The sequence below is a fragment of the Palaemon carinicauda genome, chromosome 26 (assembly GCF_036898095.1).
Source record: "Palaemon carinicauda isolate YSFRI2023 chromosome 26, ASM3689809v2, whole genome shotgun sequence".
Lineage (NCBI taxonomy): Eukaryota > Metazoa > Arthropoda > Malacostraca > Decapoda > Palaemonidae > Palaemon > Palaemon carinicauda.
Genome location: NC_090750.1, coordinates 100,223,515 through 100,243,166, shown reverse-complemented (window position 1 = coordinate 100,243,166; position 19,652 = coordinate 100,223,515). Strand labels below are relative to the sequence as shown.

At 40.8% G+C, this 19,652-nt stretch overlaps 1 protein-coding gene across 3 annotated transcripts in view; it reads right to left on the bottom strand.

Annotated features, from left to right (window-relative positions):
• The window catches only part of LOC137619721 (uncharacterized), a 260,492-nt gene that overhangs the window by 1,837 nt on the left and 239,003 nt on the right, over positions 1-19,652 (bottom strand). For all 3 annotated transcript variants that reach the window (XM_068350014.1, XM_068350013.1, XM_068350015.1), the window contains one exon: positions 19,037-19,152. In XM_068350014.1, coding sequence (XP_068206115.1) covers positions 19,037-19,152 — 116 coding nt within the window. The remainder of the gene's footprint in view (positions 1-19,036; positions 19,153-19,652) is intronic.

Sequence of the window (19,652 nt, the reverse complement as noted above, 5' to 3'; positions counted from 1 at the left end):
AAATAGTCATTCATCACAGAATTGAAGAAAATGGGTTCAGACAGAAAATGTAGTTGGAGTCTATAATAGGGGTAACTATATTAGTACAGTATTGTACTGTATGTATTGTATTATTTTCCATTATTATTACATGATGTTGTAATAACTACTTAATTTACAGTTATTAACATTCAGTTTAGGTATATTGAATGGTTCAAATGTATTTGGCTGTACAGTATTTCATTATGGTTATACTGTAGCTTTATAATGAGACTCAATGTGGGGTTTTGTAGGGTTTGGAACAAATTAGGCAATTTGCATGTGAAATGTGACTCAACACGAAAACATCAGTTTAATTTCGTGGTGTGAGGCATTACTGTACCACCCCTTGCCTACGCCCCAACAAACGACCTCTCCAGCCACTTAATGATGCCCATCGGCCGCAGTTATGCTACTACCACTCCAAATTTAGGGGTGTTGCAAAGAAATGTGCGAAAGGTTATCAGCGGCCCAAAAACGAGTAAGTAGGCCATTGCTTGGGGCAGTGGTCTATTCTGTCACTAATCTTTTCTTTTGACATGATACAGGTATAGATGTGTGATTTTTGGTAACCACGGGTGCTTGCTGTTCTCTTCTGCCACGACACGACATAGTCTAAGTCTGTCTGGTAGATAGCTGGTAGCTAGCTGCCAACAGATCTGCGATACTCACCCAAAGTTATGAAACTCTCCCATTATTACTTGGAAGCACCAAATAAAATTGGAAGTTTCACATTGCCAATCCTCGTTGCGGACTCCCTCTCATATTTTTAACTCCTGATTGATGTCACTCACCGTCGGTTAGTCAACTCAGATTCGTATTCCTCTTCACCTCTTCAACCAGACACCTCCGACCCTGCTCTCCACATCTGCGCACCCACAGATGCCTATGCCCACCTCCTCAAGTCGTACCCAGAAGTTTTACGTGCCCACGGTTCACACTAAACACGGTATTTATCACCATATCAAGACGACGGGGGCCACCAATGTTCGCCAGATTCAGACGTCTGGCAGCAACTAAACAAACGTTAGCTGAAATGGAAGAAATAGACCTATGCCAAAAGGCCTTAAGCCCATAGTTGTCACCCTTGGACATCACCCTGAAGAAAGATGGGTCTCTGCATCCATGTGGCGATTACAGGCGTCTGAACATGCAGACAGAACTGATCACTAACCCCCTCCCAGGTATGACCTCCTACTTGCACAAAGTGAAGGTGTTATCTATGCTCGTCCTCCTGGGGGGGGGGGGGGAAATACCATCAGGTGCCTATGAACCCAGAAGACATCCCCAAGACCGCATCACCATCCTCTTCGATACATACACCTTCAATTACTCCTGTTTTGGCCTTTGTAATGCTGGGGCCACTTTTCAACGTCTCATGGACAGCATCTTAGGGGACCTCCCCTTCTGTGTATGTTATGTGGACAACAAAGTTGTGTTCTCTTCCTCCAAAGAGGAACACCTCTGTCATCTACACACCGTGCTTGACTGCCTACAACAGAATGGCCTTATAGTCCGGTATGATGAATGTATCTTTGGTGCCAACGAGGTATGATTCTTAGGCACCGCATCACTCCTGAAGGATTCCACCCCCTCCCTGAGAAGTTAGCAGCCGTTCAAACCTTCCCCACACCCTCGACCATGAAAGCACTGCAAGAATTCTTGGGCATGATCAACTATTATCACGGTTTCCTGCCAGCCATTAATACCACTCTTGACCCCCTCTATTCCTCCCTCAAGGGCAAGCCAAAAGACCTGAAGTGGGGTCCCCTCCAAGAAGCAGCCTTTTGTAATGCAAAGAATACCCTATCAACCGCAACTGATTTCACTTTTGCCGTGCCACATGCACATCTTCTGTCCACCAATGCCAGTAACGTCGCTATTAGGGCAGTCCTCGAGCAGTTAGTCAAAGGTTTACCCCACCCAAAAACCTTCTTGAGAAGAATAGTATGCCCTTCATCATTAGCACGGACCACATGCCACTGGTGCATACCTTCACCTGACAGTCCAACGCCTGATTCGCCCGTCAATGCCGACATCTCCCCACCATGGCTGAATACAATTGTACGCTTCAGCACATCCCTGGGAAGATGAATCCTGCTGCCCATGCCCTGCCAAAAAGCACATTGGCCGCCATTCACATGAGATTGGATTACAATGCCTTGGCAGAAGCACAATGAAAAGGTCCAGAGTACCAAGCATGTAGGACAGCCTTTACATCCTTCCAACGACACCCTCCTCTGTGACGTCAGTACTGGTACACCTAGAGCATGGATACCTTCTCTCATGTGTCGACAGGTGTTTGATTTCATTCACGGCCTTTCACATCCCTTGCTCCGTTCTACTGTACAGCTACTGAAGACAAAATTTCATTTGGCATGGCATTACTAAGGATACTAAGGATTGGGTCCGAGGTTGTACTTAATGCTAAACCTCAAAAGTATATCGACACACGGATTCAGGAGTGGGTAACTTTCCTTAACCTCAGCTTTGCTTGGCACACATTTACGTCGATGTTGTAGGTCTCCTACCCACATCACAAGGACATCGTAACTTTTTTACTGTCATTGACCACTGAAGCCATTCCCATGGAAACTGTAACGTCCGCCTTGTGTACATCTGCTTTATTCTCAAGATGGATAGTGAGATTTGGTACCTCTGAACATATTACTTCAAACAGGTACCACTTTCATGTCTCAGTTGTGGACATCATTAGCGAATCTCCTGAGTATCATCCTTCACCAGACAACCGCATATAAACCTATTGCTAACGGTACGGTTGAATGTTTTCACTGTACCCTCAAAGCAGCTTTGATGTTCCACTGCAAGGACTCCAACTGGTTTACCTAGCTTTCCTGGACCCTCCTCGGACTAAGGACCAATCCTAAAGACCCCCTTGATGTGTCGGCAGTTGAAATGATGTATGGTGACCCGGAAGTTGTCCCTGCCGAATATTTTTGTCTATAACCTCCTTCAACAATCTTCAGCACCTACGCTGCAAGACTTACAAGCTCCCAGACCACAAACCTCAGAGTGCATGCTTGAGTTTGACCTTTGACATTCACTAATTTTTAAGTTTGCTTTTCTCATTTTCAGCAAGAATTTTATCATTTCAGAGGAAAAGACAATTTCAATATTTTGCTAACATAAGGAAGAAGAAAACTCGCTCTATTGAGCATTCAGAAGAGGGTAATATCAGTAGTGCAGAAAGAGAGAGAGAGAGAGTTTTTTGGGTGGAGAAGTGACGGCCTTGCCTGAAATGAGCAAAAGAAGCAAGATATTGAGCAAAAGGATCTTTGTTTATGAGTAAATTATAATAAATAACCTTTGTTCGTTTATCAATCAATATCCAAAAAGGAACATAAAATTCATAATAATCAGGATTTATTAATATTGTCAGTGTAAAAATACAAAGAAAAACTTTGAACACCCGTATCTCTAAACTATACTTATTGACCTTCAAATTCAATAGTCTCTCTTAGTTTCAAAGATATAGCATTGAAATTTAGTATATAACTTATAAATACATTATAAAACAATAAAATGAAGCCCCTTTTTTCAATTTTAATTTCATTTTTTTTTCTTTATTTTTTTCCCTGATTTTTAGGGTTTATTTTTTTTTTACCATCGGGAAAATATTCATATTTGGAAAAAAAAATTACTTTAAGGAATGTAAAACTCTTCATATTATTGCAGGTCTATATCAAGTCTATAAAGGGTAGTAATCCCAGATTTTAGTAATAATTATAAAGGAAGCAGATAGAATTTGAAAAATATTAATTTTCAGGATAAATCGCCGTGGCGTCGCAAAATCGAAGGTCAGAGGCAAAAATCGTATGCAGTTTGGAGATGTCCTAAGTTACCTTATCAAGTGGTATGAATGTCAAAGTCCTGTCATTAAAAATAGACAATAGCCGGTCGGCCCCCTTAAACATTTACCCAGAACTTGCAACAACAAGTGAGGAAATAACAAGTCACACAAAACAAGAATTTCTGGTGGAACAGGATAGTTCCTTACATAGCTCAGGATGAACCAAATCCGGAGTATTAAAATAAAACAATAAAACAAAAGTAGACAGAGATAAATAAATGAACAGGCCCCAGAAAAGGAATAAACATGAATGCACAAGTCCCTCAGAGGCTGGCAAGTCCTGGAAGTCCACAAGGCATGATGTCACAGCAACAAACCAACAACAAAGAGCTATTGGGTCTGCCCCAATCTTTTATCCTCCCACTGCACTTCACTTTAACACTATTTCCCCCAAACCCTTACAATACTAACTCCACCCTCCCCTCCCCCACCTATCCCATCCCCCTATACTGTAGCTGTAAATGAGCCTTGACAGTGAAGTAAAGCGATGTTGTAGAATAGACAAAAGAAGGTTCATAGAGTCTCTTACACATGAGACAGAACATACTCTAAATAGAGGAGATGGAAGAAGTATAAGATATATATATGAGAGTATTCAAGAAATCACTGGAAAGAAAAGGAAGAGAGGTGAGTTACCTGTCAAAAATAAAAATGGAAATCTTCTAACCAAGGAATCTGAAATTAGAGGTAGATGGAAAGAACATTTTGAAGAGACTAAATAGGCTATCCTCCGTCAAATGAGAAAGACATACTTGATTCTGAACATGATCTTCCTATAGACGTATGTGACACTAGATAGGCAGAGGTCGTGTTATCAATTAAATAACTGAAAAACTATAATTCATCAAGAATGGATGATATTACACCAAAATGTTGAAGGCTGATTCAGACACCCATTGTAGTCAATGAATTATTCAATCTTATGTGGCGAGATAAAGTCACGCCTGCTGAATGAATAAAAAAAAGGGATTATTGTTAGAGTACCCAAGAGACTGTGGGAAATGGTGGAGCATAAAATTGCCACCAGTAGGAATAAAAGTTATTTTCCAAGGTAATATTGAATAGAATAGAATCTGTAAAAAATAGAATACTTCGAAAAGAGCAAGCAGACTTTGGAAAGGGTAGAGGATGTGACGATCAAATTTTTAATCGACGACATATTGCTCAACAGAGTAACAAACTAAAATTATCTCTTGTGTTATGCTTTGTGGATTTTGAGAAACCATTTGATAGTATTTCAAAAGGATTCTTAGGCACTATGGGATAAGAGAAAAGATTCTAATCATAATGAATATGTATAGTGGAACTTGCTGTAGGATATGTAGATAGTAGTCTTACAAATGCATTTGAAGTCAAGACTGGAGTACTACAAGGTGTAAGACTGTCTCCTCTACAGTTTATTATGGAGATAGATTGTGTTATGAATAAGGTAATGCAAGGGGAGAATAATGGGATTCAATAGAAAGGGAACCAGAGAATGTTTGATCTAATTGCCTCTAGAATGGCTTAAATGCAGGAAATGATGGATAGGTTAGCATTGGAGGGAAGGAAAGGTTGGATTGGTGACCAACCAGAGAAGGACTAAGCTCATGCAGATTCAGAGTGGTGATCAGACAAACTGCCTTATCAGAGGAGCAATAATGCCCAAATAAAACTCTTTCTTACATTCAGGCAACATTATTACCAGCAATGGATCACCAGTTACAGAATTGAAGAAGAGGAAGGGAAGAACAAGGAATGGGCATGCTAAAAACAGTTTGGAAGTCAAATAAAATATAAGTTCACAGAAAAATCAAAACCTACATTTCACTTGGAAGATTAATGATATTAACTTATGGGTAGGCCTACCAGTCGTGGTATGGCATAGTAACAACTGATGCAGAATTTCTTGCCTTTGAGAATAAGGCATTGAGAGAAGGATTTTGGGAATCAAATGGCACTAGCATACAACAAATGTGGCAATTCATGAGGTGGCAGGGGTGCCAAATATAGATAAATTATCAAGAGGGAGATGGATGGGGCATATTTTACGAAGGGAAGATGAATTAGTTCAGGATGTACCTGAATGGAAGCTGCTGGACAGGAGAGGACTTACTCGACCACGAAAAACGTGACTGACGACAATGCGAAGGGAGGATATATCTCAGAATTGGGTTGAGCTCAGAGAGATGGCACAGGAAAGAGACAATGCCTGAATTCATGAATTCATTGAGACCCTATGCATCTCGTGGGTGCCAGAGAAATAGGGAAATAAGTAGCCAATATGTGTACAATAATTATATATATATATATATATATATATATATATATATATATATATATATATATATATCGGCCATATATGTCAAAGACCAAATGTCTGGCTCTATATATATATCCCCTATATATTCATCAAAGAACAAATGTCTGACTATATATATGTAGATACAAATTTCTACCTCATACTTGCGATCAAACCCTAGCCCCTTCAAATGAAAGGCCAGGTCGCTTCCAACCATGGCACCAGAGGCACAAAAGAAGTTGGAACCTAACTGCTAACTGCAGTTCAGGATTTACCTGATGAGACATCAGTCTCTCACCAGCGAGTTTTCCCCGACTTCCCGGCCCACCAGGCGACACAATTGATAGCATTTAATTCAAATTACCCCTAATGAGTCAATATGGATGAAAATCGACACAATATCGTGCTTGAATAGAAATAAATTTCTACCTCATACTTGGTATCGAACCCTAGCCCCTTCAAATGAAAGGCCAGGTTGCTTCCAACCATACCACCAGAGGCTCAAAAGAAGTCGGAACCTAACTGCTAACTGCAGTTCAGGATTTACCTGGAGAGACATCAGTCTCTTACCAGCGAGTATTCCCCGACTTCCCGGCCCACCAGGTGACACAATTGATAGCATTTACTTCAAATTACTTGCTTGAATAGAAATAAATTTCTACCTCATACTTGGTATCAAACCCTAGCCCCTTCAAATGAAAGGCCAGGTCGCTTCCAACCATCCCACCAGGGGCTCAAAAGAAGTCGGAACCTAACTGCTAACTATAGTTCAGGATTTACCTGGAGAGACATCAGTCTCTTACCAGCGAGTATTCCCCGACTTCCCGGACCACCAGGTTACACAATTGATAGCATTTAATTCAAATTACCCCAAATGAGTCAATATAGATGTAAATCGACTCAATATCGTGCTTGAACAGAAATAAATATTTACCTCATACTTGGTATCGAACCCTAACCCCTTCAAATGAAAGGCCAGGTCGCTTCCAACCATGCCACCACCAGGGGCTCAAAAGAAGTTGGAACCTAACTGCTAGCTGCAGTTCAGGATTTACCTGGAGAGACATCAGTCTCTTACCAGCGAGTTTTTCCCGACTTCCCTGCCCATCAGGTGACAATTGATAGCATTTAATTCAAATTACCCCTAATGAGTCAATATGGATGAAAATCAACACAATATCGTGCTTGAACAGAAATAAATATTTACCTCATACTTGGGATCAAACCCTAGCCCCTTCAAATGAAAGGCCTGGTTGCTTCCAACCATGCCACCGGAGGCTCAAAAGAAGTCGGAATCTAACTGCTAACTGCAGTTCAGGATTTACCTGGCAAGACATCAGTCTCTTACCAGCGAGTTTTCCCCGACTTACCGGCCCACCAGGTGACACAACTGATAGCATTTAATTCAAATTACCCTTAATGAGTCAATATGGATGAAAATCAACACAATATTGTGCTTGAATAGAAATAAATTTCTACCTCATAATTGGGATCGAACCCTAGCCCTTCAAATGAAAACCTCACATTATTGTTTGGAAGCTCCAAACATAATTGGAAGTTTCTAGTTGCTGAAGTCATATTGTCAATCCTTGGTAAGGATTTCATCTCACATTTCCATCTCCTGGTTGGTGTCGCTTACCACTCTTACTTGTTAACACCTCTTCAACCCACCCTCTCCGACCTCGCTCTCCACATCAACGCACCCATGGATGCCTACGACCAACTCCTCATCGTACCCGGAAGACTTCAGTCCAGAACTTCAAAAAACGCCCACTGTTACCTCTAAATATGGTATTTATCAGTGTTAAGACGACAGGGGCCCCAGTGTTTGCCAGATTTAGGTATTTGGCACCGGATAGTTTGGTAGCCTCTAAACAAACGTTTGCCAAAATGGAAGAAATGGGCCTTTGTCTAAAGGCTTCAAACCCCTGGTCTTCACTCTTACACATCGTCCCGAAGAAAGATGGCTCTCTGCATCCGTGTGGTGACTACATGTGCTTGAACATGCAGACATAGCTGGATTAATAACCCCACTCAAACATCACCAACGAGACCTCCTACTTGCCCAAAGTGAACCTTTTCTCCATGCTCGACTTCCTTACGGGATATTATCAGGTGCCCATGAACCCAGAAGACATACCCGTGCCCATGAACCCAGAAGACATACCCAAGACCAACATCACCACCCCATTCAATGATTTCACCTTTAATTTCTCCTGTTTTGGCCTTTGTAATACTGGGGTCACTTTTCAACACCTTACGGATGGCATCTTAGGGGACATACTTGTGTTCTCTTCTTCCAAAGAGGAACACCTCAGTCACCATTGTGTTCGACTGCCTACAACTGAATGGTCTCATAGTCAAGTACGACAAATGTAGCTTTGGCGCAAACGAAGTATCTTCGTTAGGGCACTGTATCAGTCTTGAAGGAGTCCACCCCCTCCCTGAGAAGGTAGCAAGTGTACAGAACTTCCCCCCAGACTAAACCATGAAAGCACTGCAAGAATTATAGGGCATGATCAATTACCACCATTTTCTGCCAGCTATCATCGTCACTTTAGCCCCCTCTATGCCTCTCTCAAGGTCAAGAATAAAGACCTAAAGTGGGGTCACGTACAAGAAGTAGCCTTATGCAATCCAAAGAATGCCCTTTCAACTACTGCTGCTCTCACGTTTGCCATGCCACATGCCCTTCTCCTTTTCTTCACTGTTGCCAGCAACGTAGCTATTGGTGCAGTACTTGAGCATATAGTCAACGGTTCATCCCTCCAATTGGCCTTCTTCAATAGAAAACAGCCCAAGGGAGAATCCAGCTACTTTACCTTCGACTGCAAATTGCTGGCAGTGCATTTAATTGTCCGTCACTTTCGCCACTTCTTAGAAGGTACGCTCTTTGTCATTCACACGGACCACATGTCTCAGGTGCATGCCTTCACTCAACAGTCCGATGCCTGGCATGCCCATCAACGCTGACATTTTCCCACCGTGGCTGAATACACTTGCACCTTTCAACACCTCCCTACAAATAGGAATTCAGTTGCCGATGCTCTGTCAAGAAACATATTGGCCGCCATTCACCTGGGAGTAGATTAATATGCCTTGGCAGAAGCCCAACATAAAGATCCAGATTACAAACATTGTAGGACATCCTGAACATCCCTCCGGAGGGAAGACATCTCTTTGATGACTCAAACTCCACCCTCCTCTATGATGTCAGTACTGGTAGACCATGACCATGGATACCTGCTCCCATGCACCGACAGGTATTTGTTTTTATTCATGGCATTTCACATCCCTCGCACCGCTCTACTGCACAGCTACTGAAGACTACCTTCGTTTGATATGGCATTACTAAGGATGCTAAGGATTGGGTATGGGCATTTATTCATTTATTCCCCTACCCCCATCAAAAGGACATCGTTACCAGTTTACTGTCATTGACCACTTCACTCGTTGGCCTGAAGCCATTTCTATGGAAATGGTAACATCTGCCTCACATATATCTGCCTTACTCTCAGGGTGGATAGCGAGATTTGGTATCCTTGAGCATATTACTCTTGACAGGGGTACCACATTCACCTCTCAATTGTGGACATCATTAGTGAATCTCCTGGGCATCACCCTACACCAGACAACTGGCTCACTCAGCTTTCCTGAGTCCTCCTGTGACTAAGAATCACTCCTAAAGACACCTTGGATATCTGGGTAGCTGAAATGGTGTATGGTGACCCGTTGGTTGTTCCTTCTGAATTTTTTTCCGTCTACAACCACATCCAACAATCACCAGTGCTTATGTCACGTTACGAGAAAATTAACTCCTTGCTGCTAGACTTCCAAGCCCCCAGTGAAGCAACACATACAGACAGATCTGCACTCGGTAATTCACGCTTTCCTGTGCAACGACACTAGCAAACCACCGCTAACGCTCACATACACAAACTCTTTCCTCGTGATCTGTTGTACGCTAAAAGCTTTCTTGATCAATATTTGTGGTGACGAAGACGGGGTTTCCAATTATTACCTAAAATCTGCATATCTCCTGCCAGATGACCCGCTTAAAGTACGCCTCTCGAGAGCAGGGTACCCTATTTCCCATGTATGTCATTTTTAGGGCGAGGGGAGCCATGTACCGCAGGTGTTTCATACACGTTCATACACTGTAACAGTTTTATCTTTTTATCATTGATTGATTGATTGATTTATTTGAGGTTATTTGGCATCCTGACATCTAAGATCATTGACGCCAATATTGTTTATTGCAAATAAAAAATTAAAGAATATTCAATTAAAACCATAAAAGCAAAGATGTCATTTTAAAAGTTAAATATCTTTCAGAAGACCTCCTGCTGAAATAATGCTAAAAATACCATTACCATGGTAGGACACGTCAGTCATGTCCAAGAATCTTGGCAAGGATGAACCTACCATCCTCACCTCGACCCTCAAAACAGATATCTATTTCTTTCACGACTATAAGTGAGGCATTCTGTCAACAACTGCTTCATTGGTAATGGTACCAAACAGTCGTCGCAATATGGCTAGTATTTGGCAGTAAACATATAATCATGTGTCAACCGAGTGTGACCAATGTGGAGACGACAAAGTAGTCTCACAATTTCGGGGCATCATGTTATACTTCCATGGGTATATAAAATCTGTTATTTCTTGCATTTTATTCTCAAATGAACTATCCCATTGCTGTTACCAATTCAAATCAAATTCTTAATGTTTGGTAAACAATCATCACAAAGAATGGGATACCTTCTTGGTCTCAATTCAGCTGCAGCATTCTTTGACAGTAAATCTGCCTTCTTGTTTCCAAACAGGCCTACATGTGCTGGAAACCAGCAAAATTGAACAGTTATATCCCTCAGTCCAATAATGAAAAGCCATTCTAAAATCCGTAAGACTAAAGGGTTCCTCGATTTAAAAACTTCTAAAGCTTGAAGGACACTTCTTGCATCACTAAAATGGCAAAATTAACCCCCTTTTCCAACATTATTTTTACAACAGTGGTTAGTCTGCCGTATAGTTAGGCCATAAATATGGAAGCTGTTAGAGGAAGTGCACCACTACAATTAAAACCATCACTATATACTCCAAATCCAATGCCAGCATAAGATTTGGAGCCATCAGTACATATAAAAGTAGATTCCTTATGTTCTGCAACATATTCCATAAAGAGAGACCTGGCTTCTAGGTCAGTCATATTCTTTTTAACTCCAATAAAATATTTACAAAAACATACCTCTGGTAATTTCCATGGAGGTGTTGATGATACCTTAAATGGAAGCACCTCACTTCTAGCTAAATTAAGACTGTCTATCAATTGATTGACCCCAAAACCATAAGGTGGGGAGATTTCAGGTGCAACTCCAAGTATGATGTTTCCTTTACAAGGCTTGCAGTCTGATAGGCTAAAGAATTAGGAAGTCTTTGCAACCTAAACCAATACCGAATAATGGAAGACGTTCGGTGAAGTTCTAACAGTAATCCTGCAGCGTCAACGAGGCGGCTTGGAATAGGCGAAGTTTTAAATGCTCCTGTTGCCAATCTTAAACAAGTATTGTGTATAGAGTCTAAAATAACTAATTTTTGAAAAATTAAGGCCTTGTATAACTCTAAAATAGTTTTGCAGTCTGCTCCCCTGATGTATGGGACAAAAATTTTAAAAGCTTCAAAGCATCAGGTTATTTTACTTTTAATGATTTTAAGTGAGGCCCCATGTCAACTTACAATCAAATATCAAACCTAAAAACCTAGCTTCACTTGCACATGGGATCCATTGACCTATGATGTACATATCAGGGTCTAGATGTACTCCCCGAATACGACAGAAATGGTCAACAGTAGTTTTGCTTGTCGAAAACTTAAACCCATTATTATGGGCCCACTGAATAATTTTGTCAATTGTGAGTTGTAGTTTTCTCTCAACCATTGCCATTTTAGATCCAGCAAATGATATGGAGAGAATATCTTAAAGAATGACAGAGGATATCCCATTAATTGCTAGTGCAAATCAGGTTACACTTAGCACACTACCCTGGGGAACTCGTTCTTCCTGACATTTTCTCTCAGATAAGAGTTTCCCCCACTCTCACTTGAAAAAAATCTGTGATATAAATGATTGAATGAATAACGGAAGCTCTCCTCGTAATCTCAAATTATGGATGGTTTCAAGTATACCATATCTCCATGCAGTATCATATGCTTTTTCAAGATAAAAAAAAAAGACTGTTACATGGTGCTGTTGGAAGCAAAGGCTTCACAAATAGAGGACTCAAGTTGTATCAACAAATCAGTCATCGAGGGCATTTTTCAAAATCCACACCAAATAGGTGATAAAATACCCTTCTTTTCTAGGTACCATATCAGTCTTCTCCATGATCTTACGTAAGCAAGGTGTCAATGCAATTGGTGAATAGTTTGCAGCTAAAAACGTATCCTTACTGGGTTTTAAAAAGGCTAAAATAATGGCTAGTTCCACAACACTTGGATAACTATAATAATGCTATATTCTGTTAATAATGCTTATAATAAACAACTTAGTATTATTAACAGGTACATGTTTAATCATTGCATATGGAATTCCATCGGGTCCAGGTGCTGTATCATTACACATAGCAAGTGTGGAACTAAATTCTTTCAGTAAAAGGAGAATTGTATGACTTCCCTTCTTGCAAAATTTAAAATTTTCTTTTCTTCAATGCTCCTATATTGATGACCAGGGGCTGCCCTCACACTTGCATGATACATTTGAAAAATTATCAGCTAGGGCTTTGCTAACCTCAGTTGCTCCAGTCATACACTGTCCATTAACATTCAACAATGGTGGTGGGTTTGGAGTGAATTTGCCTACTATATTTTTTACTTTCCCCCACGCAAATATTTATGTTCTACTATTAATGTTGGAAACAAAACACACCCAAGACTGGCGCTTAGCTTCTTTCATGGCACGATGGAACTGTGCTCTACATTTCTTGTATTTAATAAAATTCTCCTTGGTATGGCGTTTGCACAATTGAGTAAAAGACCTTCTTGTGGCTCTGTGCAGGCAGTTAGTTCTGAAGACCACCAGGGGGCTGGTCCTAATTTGAATATCCTTGTCGTTTTGGGTATTGAATTGACTCCTGCTGTATGGAGGGTTCCACTCAGCAGGTCTTTGGCATCATAAATATTCTCATACTGTTCTACATTTCCTTCAATTTTCCTTAGCTCATGAAATCTATCCCAGTCCGTCTTGTCAAGATTCCATCGTGGCAATCTCTGTAAAGCTGGACCATTGTTGGTGTTCATAATAATTGGTGCATGATCACAAGTATGTCAATCATCTAATATCCTCCAATCAAAATCGAGAAGGCAATTAGACCTTGCGATTTATAGGTCAATGCACGACAGGGCACCTATCTGAACATGGAAGTGCGTGGGCTTTCCTGTATTAAATAGTCCCCCATTTCATTTTCCACAATTGATATAATGTTGCCCTTTGTGTTTGCTAAAACATCACCCCATAAAGGATGTCTAAAATTAAAATCCCCCAAGAAGAGAAAGGTGGAGGAAGCTGTTGAATCACCTCTACTAAATCATTAAACATTGTGACGGGCCGAGGGAGGGTTGTGAACTCAAAGGCAGATTGGAAACGACTGAGTTATATATTAAGGAATACTCTTTTTTATATACAAAACCTCAAGGCAACAGGACATAACATGCTCGAGAGACAGACAATGTTCAGAGCAAAACAGCAGACATGAATTTTCATGTTCGTTTGAGTGCGAGGGAAGAGCGAAGATACAAGCATATTATATACAAAAGGAATTATGTACAATTGTGTGACACACGGTTGGTACATGGCTCCCCCTCTAAAAAGGACATACTGAACATGTTAAATAGGTGCCCTGAATCTGGAGAGGTAGTAGTAAAAACTGCGCCGATTAGCGACAGTTAGTGGCTGTAGAAGTCGATGGTTGGGGTGCGAGCGAGTGGTGGATGATGGGTGGCTGTTGCCGCTCCGGCTCGTCACGGGGTAGGCGAGTGTGTCCTACGGCATTCATAGGCGTGTGTGTCCTACGGCATTCATAGGCGTGTCCTACGGCATTCATAGGCGAGTGTGTCCTACGGCATTCATAGGCGTGTGTGTCCTACGGCATTCATAGGCGTGTCCTACGGCATTCATAGGCGTGTCCTACGGCATTCATAGGCCTACGGCGTTCATAGGCGTGTATGTCCTACGGCATTCATAGGCGTGTATGTCCTACAGCATTCAAGTCAGCTTCGGTTGAAGTTGAATAGGTGTCCTCTTCGTCACGAGTGGAGGCGTTGATGGAGGTTTTGAAGGTCATGAAGTGGCTGTCCATAAGGGCACGAAGCAGGTTCACCTCACGAGGAGAGCCGTCTGCGGCAGGTTGCAGGCGAGTGATACTGGTCATTTTCCCGAGGGTGAGCGAAGCCCTTTGGTCCCCCAACGGTTGTTGAGAGAGCTGAAAAGGCGTTGCTATACGGGCGGCTGGCGACGGCGAGTACTGCTGCAGAAAGTATGCGTTGACGGCGTCATAGTAACGGTGAGAGGTGTAGGGGGGATGGGGAGGCGGGAGGAGCGAGTCACTCCGGGGTCACCAATGTGACGGTGCCGAGAGAGGGTGTGAACTCAAAGGCAGATTGGAAACGACTGAGTTATATATTAAGGAATACTCTTCTTTATGTTGTCATGAGGAGGCAAATGAAGAGAGCAAATTGTGTATTATCTCCCTACATCTATTTGTACAACTACTGCCTGCAGAGGGGTATAAATAGGTACAGATATTTGGGGAACATCTTGGCAAACGTATGTAAGACTTCAGCCATGGCTCTGTGTTTGTTGATCATATGGTGTCCTATAGCTAACATACTCTCAAGGACATGGAGTATTAGCATCAAGTTTGCTCTCCTGTAGACATACAACTATAGGGGAGTGCTCATGAATGAGGAGCTTCAGTTCTTCAATATTTGGACAATTCTATGGCGAAATGGAGGAGAAAACTATGTATTATTTTCTGGAAGACATCTTGGATGAGGTCTTCACATTGACAGTTTTTTATTTAACAATATTTTCTGTAGGCTTCTTAAGTATGGGTCTTGATAAGTTAGGTTTTATATTAGACTTTTCAATGTTCTTTTTACCTAATTCTTGAGGGGGATGGCAGACCTCAACATGGAATTTTGATTGATTTAAGATGTTTTCCTGATATATCAACAGGCAGAACATCATATCTATTTGAGGTCATAACTAGGTGTTTTTAATGGATGGGGGTGAAAAAAATAGAGGCTCCTCTCCCCTCCCATAAATAGGTGGTGATTTATCAGATTTTGGTGTTTTCCCCACTACAGGTGTACCTGATAACTCGGTTTTATGTGAAACGTCCCTCAAATCAGGCAAAAATATAGCCTGAGAGAGATTAGTATAATCCTTTGTAAAGGGGGACAAAGGTTTAACAGAGGTGAGCAATGTCTTAGGTGATATTCTTGCCCTATCAAGCAGAATTTTATCAGAAGATAGCAAATTTCTTTTTGGGGGAATACTGGCAGTAATAGGTGGGTTGGATGTCTCCTGCCTCATTTTTTCTCCTGATTTCAATACCTTTGCATAACTTGTTGATTTACTCAATGGTCTCTTGGCATGCGCCAAACTTATGTGTTCGATACAGGATTTATTGAGAGTAGCCTCTCCCAACTTATATTGCTGGCAGCTCTTATCAGTAGATTTGATTCAAATTGCAGTTTAAACAATTGGCCTCTGGTGTACATTTTCCATGGTCAATATTATAGCAAATACAACACATTTTATCATTCTTGCAAACTTTAGAAGGATGCCCATATCTAAAGCAATTAAAACATTGCAGTGGTTTCTGCTTGGAAGTTCAAACTTTAATCCGTTCATTTTCTATGTAAATGTCGAAAGGCACATCAGCATTCTGGAAAGTCAGGATAATCATCGATGTTCCAGGGACTTTATGCACTTTCCACACAGTTAAAGGACACATGGCCAATATCTCCTCTTCAGTAAACTCATACAAGTCTCTATTGAAAACTACTCCCCCTTCTATTACTGAAATTTAGATGGGGTTTCACATCCAACTTTATGCCATAATTCTCTGTCTTTAGATTACATAACATAACAGATTGTGTTTCTGATTTCACTTTTATGAGGAAACTGTTCTTTTCAAAACAAGATATATCAACCAGTGCGATGGTACCTACTTTCTTTTGAGGAAATTTGCATATTTTAAAATAATTTCCTGTACTCCCTTTTGACTGAGCGATCAGCCACTTTGGTGGTTTTGGTTTTCTCTGGGAGGGTACAACCACCTCTATATCTCTGTCAATCCATCTGCAGGTTTGTATACATCTAAATCCTTAGGTACTCCATCACAAAGAGCATTCTTGATATTCATATTATTAATTGTAATATTCATAATGTCTCTGATTGCATCAAATGCTTCATCATAATCATCAAATGATATCCATGAATCCCACTTGTCATTTTCAAGTCTCATTCGGATTTCTTTGATACTACCATAACGCTGAAATGTTTCTACAGTACATCGTAATTACTTTCTATGGGAATTTGGGTGAGATGAAGAATTTGCAGATTCCCTATGTTACCCAAATTATTTGGTTTTTGAGCATCCAAGAATGGTCCTTTAAAGTTTACAGGTCGTCAACAGAGGGGTTAGTTTGTGTTGAAGAAGAAGCAAGCCCGGTTATCCACCTCTTATCGGAGGATGTCAGTCTTCCTATCCCATGTGGCCCAACACGAGAAGAGGCTTCCGCGGGGACCAGTCCTCTATTAGAGAGGGGCTGCCTCTCTTTATTTGGGCGTACACTAATCAGTGGGGGTAGTTAGCCCCTCCCACCGGCGATTACAATGCCTAGTGTCACCCATTTACCCGTAAATAAGGGTGACTTAAAACCGGATCACTGGAGCCCGACTCTTAACAAACTAAAGGCCGATTCACACGACCCGTTTTCTTTCTGAAAGGCTGGCCGTTGGTTAAACGGCGTCTAGCTTTCTTACGTATAATCAAATGCAACTGTTCACACGACCCATCAGGCTGATGGAGGCCCTCGGTCATCAGCCGTCGGAGTCGGGTCGGCTTCCTTTCCAAGAAACCTCGGCCGGTTTGATGGCCGTTAGCCACCCGTCCCAACTAATGAGTTGATGATGTTTCGTGTGAACGAGGACCTGTATCGTACCCGTTCGTTTCGTGGCCTACGACCTCGACTTTTCCTCATAGTATAGTCATAAAAATTAGAGTTAGTTTGTTGCTGACACCATATATGAGAGTTTAATTTAACTTGTTCAAGGGTATGAGGAGAAGTTTGACATGGCAAACAAGATGTATAGAAATAATTTACATAAAGAAAAGATATGAAAAATGACTGGAGAGGCATTGAATAAAACAGGTGAATTTTTCATAATTGCCATATTCTTGACATGGTGCATAAAGTATAATGAAATTGCATACCTTATTTTATCAACACATTTATCAACCAACATCTTATAGTGTCAAAATTATCGTAATTTTCTCGGTCCTCACGTGACAAGAGTCTAAGTAAACAATGAAAACCGCACGCGGGTAAACGGATACGGAACGCCTCCTGTGAATGTACAACATTTGGACGGCGGTTAGCCACTGGCCAGCCTGTCGGAAAGAAAACGGGTCGTGTGAATCGGCTTTAAGTCTGCATCCAATGGGGTCTGCCAGAGGGTGATGACATCTAAATTTGTATAGGTTGAGATGGAATGCAGTCCATCCCATACTTTGCCAAATCCAAAGCAGCAGCCAACGTATAATCAAACAAGCCAAAGTCGTCAACAAGTTCAAGCCCAAAAGGAAGAGATGGGAGAATAAAAGATATAAATTAAAGGAGAAGAGAAAGTGCTGACTAATTCAGTTGGATCAAATGCCAGGTAGCTCGTTTAATTTTGTTTGAATTATTGTAACGTTCTTGCTCGCAAGTTCTGGTATTTAAGCTCGACGTCTGTTTAATGGAGGTTAGTTGCATTCACCTCGCCTCCTAGTTGCAACCTAATGGCTCACTTGCACATATTAATGTGGATTCCTCATTTATCATGTACATAAATATACACAAACGCACTATATATATATACACACACACACACACACACACATATATATATATATATATATATAGAGAAAGAGAAAGAGAGAGAGAGAGAGAGAGAGAGAGAGAGAGAGAGAGAGAGAGAGAGAGAGAGAGAGAGAGAGGAATCGGAATAGTATAACAATAGCGATATGGAAGAAGTGAATGTGAGAGTACAGGTACATGAATGTCTGAGGTCCTCTTCCCGACTGCCACTGGGTAATGAAAAAAAAGAGGTATTATGTGAAGGATTTGGCAAATTAAGGGGGGGGGGGGGTGGGGAGGAATGTGGAGGATAATTTTTTTTTTAATTTTCTTTGGTTTTGTTCAATATTGAGAGAGAGAGAGAGAGAGAGAGAGAGAGAGAGAGAGAGAGAGAGAGAGAGAGAGAGAGAGAGAGAGAGAGAGAGAGTGTAAAATAGCGTCATCTAAAATGAGTCTTTCAAAATTTCTATTGAATATATATGAAAAAATTGGGTAAGAAATGTTAAGTCTCTGATACCTTGATGGCAAATGAGTTTCAATAAAGATATAATTTTTCTTATATATATTGCTCTAAATATAATCACATACGTAAAACATTTTGATTTAGTCAAATAATTAAGATACTTGAAATAAAATACTGAAAATAAAACTTTTTAGAACATGAGATATTGATTATTAATCGATAAATTATGACATCATGGGAAATATTGGTAGCAACTGCAGACCATTTCGAAACTTACCTCTCTGTACCGGCATTTAACGACAGTAAGCACCGACTCGCGCGGTAACTCCAGGAAGCCGACTTTACGAGAACATTCCTCCAAGTTGTGGTATTGGCAAGCCTCACTTCCGCTCACTGTAATGTCATAGAAAAATATTATGCTCTATACCAATTGAAATGCATATTAGATTGAACTATGGAAGATTCAGTAATGGGAAGTATCCCTAAAAATGGAACAATTGGGGTAAATTGCAAAAAAAATATGAATGAAAAATATCTAATAATGACAGAAACAACTAAAACTACTATTTATTATTATTATTATTAAAGATAAAACCTTCATTAAAAAAGCAAAATACTACAAGCCCAAGAGTTCGAGCTGGGAAAGCAAACCAGTAAGGAATGGAAATAGAGAAGTAAAGAATAAGCTATGAATGAGAAATAACAAAACGGATACTTTCTCTTTAAATATTTACTGTGTTAGCTTATTCAATGCGCCGAGAGTTGGTAAGTTAGGAGTTAACCTACCAAAGTGCAGCAAATATTCGCGGATTCTCGATTTTCACGCTTGTCTCTTTTACCTAACCACACAACCCCAATGTCTCTTTTACTTAACCCCACAACCCCCATGTCTC